The sequence below is a fragment of the Saprolegnia diclina genome (assembly GCF_000281045.1).
Source record: "Saprolegnia diclina VS20 unplaced genomic scaffold supercont1.13, whole genome shotgun sequence".
Taxonomy (NCBI): domain Eukaryota; phylum Oomycota; class Saprolegniomycetes; order Saprolegniales; family Saprolegniaceae; genus Saprolegnia; species Saprolegnia diclina.
In genome coordinates, this window is record NW_008246080.1 from 603,350 (window position 1) to 611,027 (window position 7,678).

The window sequence follows — 7,678 nt, forward strand, 5'->3', positions numbered from 1 at the left end:
AGACATCGACTGTGTTCGTCCCAGTCACCCACACTTTCGGTCCAGGCAGGGGGCCACATAAATTGTCATGGTTATCAAGTTGCAACATGTATAAGTTAGTTAGTCGGTGTCGACGTCGACACGGCGGCTTACTGCGACGTCGTGCCGGGGCAGTCGTCAAAGTCACCAAAGATCATCTCGTCGAGGGCGCGGCCAGCGCCGACCATCGGGTAGCAGTGTTCGTCCTTCTCGACGACAAACTCGCCAAGGATCGGGCCGTCGGCGGCGAGGAACTCGGCCATCGCGCGCGGGAGGTCGGCTTCGTCCGTGCAGCGGATCGCTTGGCAGTGCATGCTCTCGGCAAACTTGACAAAGTCCGGGTTCTTCATGACCGTGCCCGAGTACCGCTTCTCGTAAAAGAGGTCCTGCCACTGCTTGACCATGCCTTGAAAGTTGTTGTTCAAAAGGAGCACCTTGACGCCGACGTTGAACTCGGCGGCGGTCGCCATTTCCGTCAGCGTCATCGCAAACGAGGCGTCGCCATCAATGTCGATGACCATGTGGTCGGGCTTGGCCATCTTGGCGCCGATCGCGGCCGGAAGACCGTAGCCCATCGTGCCGAGGCCGCCGGACGTCAAGAACGACCGCGGGTTGCGCCACCGGTAAAACTGAGCCGCCCACATCTGGTGCTGCCCGACGCCGGTCGAGATGATGACCTTGTCGTTTGTCTTTGTCTGCGTGTAGAGCTCTTCAATGACGCGCTGCGGCTTCATGGGCATACCGGGCGCGGCCGGGCGGTACCGGAACGGGTGCGCCTTCTTCCAGCCCTGGATCTTCTCGTGCCACTCGGGGCGCTCGTCGCGCACCAGGAGCGGCAGAAGCTGCTCGATGTTGTACTTGGCGTCGCCAATGACACCGACGGTCGCCGGTACGATCTTGCCGACCTGCTTGCCCGAGATGTCAAAGTGGATGATCCCGCCCCGGCCATCACGCGCGGCGCGGCGCGCCTCGGGCGCAAAGTCGGGCACACGACCCGTGACGCGGTCGTCGAAGCGCGCGCCGATCGCAATGATGCAGTCCGATTCTTGGATCGCGTAGTTGGCGTACGCCGACCCGTGCATGCCGAGCATGTGCAAGCTCAGCGGGTCCGTCTCGTCGAACGCGCCCATGCCTTGGAGCGTTGTCGTGATGGGAAGCTTGAACTGCTTGGCGAGCGCCCGAAGCGCCTCGCTGCAGTGGATCGTGCCTTGGCCGGCGTAAATGACGGGCTTCTTCGCCTTGTTGATGAGCGCCGCCGCGGCTTGGAGGTTCTCGGACTGGTCCACGCGGTTGCCGTCGACCTTGTTCTCGCCATAGTAGCCAATGAGCTGCGGCGTCTTGGTGACGGCCGTCTTGCAAAGGCCGGCGGTGATGTCCTTTGGGAGGTCCACGAGCACGGGCCCTGGCCGGCCGGTCGTCGCAATGTGGTAGGCTTCGCGGAGGTGGCGCGCGAGGTCCTTGATGTTGCGCACTTGAACGTTCCACTTGGTGCACGGGCGGGTGATGCCCATAATGTCGGCCTCCTGGAAGGCGTCGCTGCCAAGCACCGGCGTCGCGACTTGGCCCGAGAAGACGATCATCGGCGTGCCGTCCATGAGCGCATCTTGGAGCGGCGTCACCGTGTTGGTCGCGCCCGGGCCGGACGTGACGAGGACAACGCCGGGCTTGCCGGTCGCGCGGGCGTAGCCTTGCGCCATGTGGCCCGCGCCTTGCTCATGGCGGCACAAGACAAAGTCAAAGTGGGGCGACTCGTGGATCTCGTCAAAGACGGGGAGGATCGCACCGCCGGGATAGCCAAAGATGGTGTCGACGCCGAGCTCGGCGAGCGTCGAGTGAAAGATCGCGGCGCCCGTCTTGCCAATGTACTCGTCCGTGAGCTCGGGCTTGGGTGCGGCGGCTACCGTGGCTTTGGCCGGCGTGAGTTCGGGAATCGACGTCGGGGCCGGCCGGAGGTGGCCAATGCCCCGGGTCATGGTCGCATACGAGCGTGGATGGCAGGCGCGGCGAAGGGCAGCGGCGCGGCGGAGCATGTTGCTGCGAGAAGCAAAGGAAATTGGAAACTACAAAACTTGAAGCGTCTTCTCCAGCGATTGCTCAATCGGTGCGCTAAATCGAGTCGTCGCTCGCCCGTATACAAATCCAAACCAGGTGAAACCGATCCCAGAGCGCGTTTACCCTTGGCGCGGTAAAAGCCACCACAAGAACAGGCCACGTGAATGCGCAATCGCGTGACCACCTGGTGGTCACCAACGGATGTTGAAGTTGTGCCCACGGCCCACGCGATCCATGATTATCATCATCGTAGCCCCTATTGATCGTAGCCCAGTGCTGCCAGTGGCGCCGACTGCAACGAGCTACGCAGGCGCCCATACCCCACCTTCGCCGTCCAAGACGAGCCCGTTGGACGCGGCGGACGTGCCACGACAAGATTTTTCTGCGGTTGCATTATAAAATTTTGACCAATCAGCGCGATGTTGAAGTGATTGGCAAATCAAAATAGAACCTGGATCTTGACAAATGCGCATTGCACAAACAGCAAGCTGGCAGGTGTCGAGACGGGACAACCAGAAGGCGATTCCTATGGCTCTCGATGCTGTCACGCGACTTCAAAGCCAAACGTGGGCACACCGCTGGTATGTTGCTTGGCGACGCGGCGGACACTCATCGGGGTTTTACAGTGTACTACTTACTGGTCGACCGTGAGGCTATCAGATCTTATAGTTCAGAGCGCTGGCGTAAACATACCGGTACCTGTCGGCGGCTTCAACTGCGCTGCAGACTGCCTCAACGGCGCAGCAGTCTTCATGGGAACGACTGTTGGCCGCATCGACAATTTTGCAATGGCTCGGCTTTTGAGCAGAAACAGACGAGTCGAGAGTATGCATACCAATAGCTGTTCCATTGTCGAGCCTTACTAGTTGAGTTCTGTCAGCGTGGACTTTTGTCAAGGTAGCGGCATTTGCTATTGGGATGTAGCATGCACAGCGAGCAGCCTCCATGAGCAAGAGAAGCTGTAGTGGATGCCTCTGGGCATGGATCACGCACACCATCATTGCAGGACGTAGACTCGAACCAAACGGCCTTTGGGATCGTCTCGGAAGGCGTCACGTAGCAAGCCCACGCGGCCGTGGCAACCTTGGAGACGGTCGGCAGCTGGCCAGCTGGCTCGCCCTGACGCCCTCGGCCCAAGACGCGCAGGACGGCCTCCGCATCGTCGACATTCTCGACGCGTGCGACCCCACGCGTACTTTGTGCGGCTCCGAGACGTGCATTAGCGAGTCCGGCGACGAGTACTACTCATTTGGAGCAGGACTGCGATGGCGCGTTGGGCGACAAGTCGAACTGCATCGAGACGCTCGAAACAGACAGAAAACACAAACCGAATATTCCGATTTCAACCAGCGCGTCCTATTTACTCGGCGACCAGCGTCGCGAGCCAAGTGCGCATGCTGTCTTGGTCGCGGGCGTACATGGCGGCGCGGGTGCGGATGCGCTCGAGCGTCGCGTCCACGACACGCGCGTACACAGGGTGCTGGCGCGTGGCCAAGAAGGCCTCGACCTCGACCGCGCGGTCTTCGCTCTGGAAGCGCGCAATCGCCGACGTGAGGATGCGGCCGACCTGGACCGGCGTGAACTTGGCATTGAGTGCCGCCCAGTGCGTCTGCACGTACGTCCACGCGAGGTCGGCGCCGGCCATGTCGCCCGCGACGCTGCTAAAGATGTACTGGATGTCCTGCGCGCGCACGTTCTCGACGCCCCACTGCAGCGTCTCGAGCTTGAGGCCCGGGATCTTGCCAATGTTGGAGAGGCAGTCGAGCTGCTCTTCGATGAAATCGCTCGTCACGTACATGTTGGCAAAGTAGTCGAACACGGCCTTGGCCTCGGACGGCGACGTCGCTTGGCGTGCGTGGAGCGAGTAGACCACCGAGCGCAAGTCCGCCGAGGGGTTTCCGGCGTGGAAGCGGCGCGAGGCCTCGGCGAGGACGTCCGGGTCGCGGGCGCCGCCGAGCATCGCGAGCACGATACGGCGAAAGTTGCTCGTCATCTCAACGTCCGTCTCAAGCTTGTCCCAGGTGAGCGACGCAAAGACGTTGGCGTAGAGGCTTTGGACGTAGGCGCGGAGCGCCGGCGCGCACGCCTCGTCGTCGTGGAAGAGCGACGTGTACGCCTGGAGGTTCTCCGAGAGCTCCTTCCAGCACAGGTACTCGGGCTCGGCCGCAAACGCGTCCGAGAACGCGAGCGCGTCCGCGCAGCTCACAACGCCGGCGCGGGCCAGCATAAAGACGCTCGACAGCAAAGACACACGATCGACAACGCCGAGCTCGAGGCTGCGCACCGGTTCCTTGAGCGCCGCCCACGCCGACGCCGGGTAGTTGACAAGGTAAAAGCCCGTCTGCTGTGCGTTGAGCTTGTACCACGGCGCATCCGACGGTTTTTGCATCGAGAACGTCTCGTTGTCGTGCGTCCAAATGGTCGTCGACGTCGTCTCGATCGGCGTCGAGAGCGTCAACGGCACGTCCCAGCGGCTGCCTTCGTTGTCGTCGCCAAACGCGAGGAACCGGCTCTGGGACAGCTCGAGCGTCGCGTCGTCCGTCTCGGTGACCGAGAGCACGGGGAAGCCCGTCTGCTTGGTCCACGTGTTGGCCATGGCCGTGATCTCCATGCCCGAGGCGGCCTCGAACGCGTCCCAGAGATCCTCGGTGCGCGCGTTGGCGTAGCTGTGCTGGAGCAGGTAGTTGTGGACGCCGGCGTAAAACTGGTCGAGGCCGACGACGTTGGCCAGCATGCGGATGACGCTCGCGCCCTTGGCGTACGAGATCGTGTCGAAAATTTGGTCGACTTCATCGGGGTGGTGCACTTCGACTTCGATCGGGTGCGACGAGAGCATCGCGTCCTTGGTCATCGCCAGGCCCATGGTAATATCTTGGACAAAGCTTGTCCACATGTTCCACTCGGGGAAGATGTGGTCGACCGCGTCAAACTCCATAAAGCGCGCAAACCCTTCGTTGAGCCAGAGGCTCGTCCACCACTCCATGGTCACGAGGTTGCCAAACCTAATCATTTTCAAAAATGGTCAACTTGTCCTTGTACACCCAAGCGAAAAACAAAGGACATACCATTGGTGCGCGAGCTCGTGGCAGACGGTCCGCGCAGTGGCGGTCTTTTGCGCAATCGACGACGCGTTCTCGTCAATGAGGAGACGCATCTCGCGGTAGGTCACAACGCCCCAGTTCTCCATCGCGCCGGCGCTAAAGTCGGGGATCGCGAGCATGTCGAGCTTTGTGAGCGGGTACGGGATGCCAAACTTCTGCGTGAAGAACGAGAGGCACTTGGTCGCAACGTCCAACGCAAACCGACCGCGCTCACTGCGCCCGACCGGCGTGTACACGCGCACAAGCACGCCTTCAGCCGTGTACGCCGAGACGTAGTCGAACTCACCGACGACCATGCCCACGAGGTACGTCGACATGATGGGCGTCTCGGCAAAGGTCCACTTTTTCTCAAAGGCATTGGCGTTCTTGGTCAAATGCGCGGCTTTCACGGGGCGGACGAGCGTCGAGAGCACGTGCGTGTTGGAGATGGCTTCGCGGTCGATGGGCGTCACCATCGAGATTTGAAACTTGGCCTTGATCGCGGGCTCGTCCCAGCACACAAAGGCGCGGCGCGCGTCGCACGCTTCAAACTGGGTCACGGCCATGACGCGGCGCTCGCCGTTCTGCGTGTACTCGCTGCGGTAAAAGCCCTTGAGCTTGTCGTTGAGAATACCGTGGAAGCGCAGGTGGAGCGTCGCGGTCGAGCCTGCTGCCAGCGTTTCCGAAAACACAAACGTGACCGACTCGTCAAACTTGGTGTACCGGATTTCGTTGCAGGCCATCGACGCGCCCGACGCCAGCGTGACGCTGACGTCGTGGACCCAGAGCTCGACGGCGTGGCACGTGATGCTATCGGTGTCTTCGGCGATCGCGATCGCAATCGTCTCGGCGCCTTCAAAGCGAAAGCTGTCCAAATCGATCACATCATAGTCGAGCGTGTACTACCGACACAGCAATGCTGTCAGACTATTGCAAAAGATCGCAAAATACCTTGATGGGCTGGACGGACGTCGGAAGGCGCGCAAACTCGCGCGTCTGCTTGGGCTCTTGGACGCACATGTGGGCGACTTTGGAAATGACGATGGAAGGCGTCCTTTCTGCAACAGGTTTCATTGCCAGCTGGGATGCCAATAGAATACGATATTTAATGATCAATACAAAAAACAAGAGAAGATGCCAGAATGGATTAAATACGACCTCGGACCAACCGGGACCCAAGATCATTATCCGGACGTATTCAGAAATTATCCGAAATGCAAGGGCCAAAGGGCACTTTGGCGCGTGCTTTGGCGCCCCACGTCTCAGGCGCCACATCGCGGGCGACACGTGGACGCGAGGCTGAACGACGCATACAAGTTTGGTACAGCGAAAAAGGACAGTATTGTGCACTATCGTAATAGCGGTGCTCGCAAAGTCCCTAAAATCCTAGCAGGGAGGCCGAGAAGAATAAGAAAGACTCTAAGAAAGACACCTAAGGCGATGGTGTAGAGATACGTTTGGCTTCAAATTGGATGACTCAGAGTTGGGGGTGAGTTTTATGGCTCTGGCTGCTTGGCGACGTCGTGGGACCCTCGGGAGCTTTGCCATCCGGATCAAGCTTGGCTTGCACTCGGGAGGGACAAGCCTGCGATGGCCTGCTCCGTTTATAGTAATTGCACGTGTTTAGCGTCAGCTTCGAGGGCTCTGCATTTGCAAAGACGGGCATCTCTTCCACGCTACTGGTATTCTTCACGGACCATCCAGTCGGCGCCGCGAGACCCGTGTGCTTACTAGTACCAAGGGTCAATAATCTGATTATTGACCCTTGCTAGTACTACAATTGTAGTAGCAACCCGAGTGCGTTTGAGGTATATGACAGCTTGCCGCATGACTTCGTTCTTCTACGCTGATCGATCTCGAGCAAACCTCGGAGATTATACGAGAGACCGGCTCCGCTGTTATCAACTGTTTATCTCAAAAGCAAGTTCCTGCATGTCATGACGGCGACGATATCCACCGTCAAACGGTACACAGTTAGCGATTGGTCGATATCGCTTGTGTAAGCTGTCCACACGTCACATGACAATACTTGCATCAAATGAATAAATCAATAAATTAATAACAAAGATGCCGTTTACGACCGACCGTACAGAACGCGGAACCGCTTCAGCAACTGGATCGGCGACGCCACCGACAAGAGGTTGATCACGTACGCCGGCATGTAGCCGCCGAGGTCCATGTGCACGATCAGCGTCACCGAGCACGACGTCGGCGTCAACGGACGAACAATGTACCCCGACACGTGCGTGTGCGCGCGCACAAAATGCTTGTCGACCGGCACGCTGTCGTGCTCGACGCTCTTGGTGCCAATGACAATGGACCCGTCGTCGAGGCGCTGCTCGCTCGTCACAACAAGAAAGTCGCGCGCCGTCGTCGGAAACACCGGCTTGGCCTGCACATACCGGATCGTCTTGGTCTCGGCCGGGTTGAGCGCCTCGATGATGCGGCAGTTGTCGGTCATCTCGTCAAAGATGTGCATCTGCTGTGGGTCGTTGAGCTTGGACGCGAGGTCGTTGGCGCTGCAGTGG

At 59.6% G+C, this 7,678-nt stretch overlaps 3 protein-coding genes across 3 annotated transcripts; all 3 read right to left on the reverse strand.

Moving 5' to 3' along the window:
• Nucleotides 1-34: 34 nt before the first annotated feature.
• SDRG_05172 (acetolactate synthase, large subunit, biosynthetic type) lies at nt 35-2,203 on the reverse strand. Its single transcript, XM_008610874.1, has one exon. The coding sequence runs from the start codon at nt 2,046-2,048 to the stop codon at nt 129-131; it is 1,920 nt and encodes a 639-aa protein (XP_008609096.1). The 5' UTR covers nt 2,049-2,203; the 3' UTR covers nt 35-128.
• A 991-nt stretch (nt 2,204-3,194) lies between these two features.
• SDRG_05173 (hypothetical protein) lies at nt 3,195-6,242 on the reverse strand. The gene is made up of 3 exons (XM_008610875.1): nt 6,102-6,242; nt 5,136-6,052; nt 3,195-5,072 (listed from the first exon to the last, which is right to left on the reverse strand). The coding sequence occupies exons 1-3, from the start codon at nt 6,222-6,224 to the stop codon at nt 3,431-3,433; spliced, it is 2,682 nt and encodes an 893-aa protein (XP_008609097.1). The 5' UTR covers nt 6,225-6,242; the 3' UTR covers nt 3,195-3,430.
• A 928-nt stretch (nt 6,243-7,170) lies between these two features.
• On the reverse strand, nt 7,171-7,676 carry SDRG_05174 (hypothetical protein). Its single transcript, XM_008610876.1, has one exon. It carries the CDS (start codon nt 7,627-7,629, stop codon nt 7,225-7,227), a length of 405 nt encoding a protein of 134 aa, XP_008609098.1. The 5' UTR covers nt 7,630-7,676; the 3' UTR covers nt 7,171-7,224.
• Nucleotides 7,677-7,678: the final 2 nt, after the last annotated feature.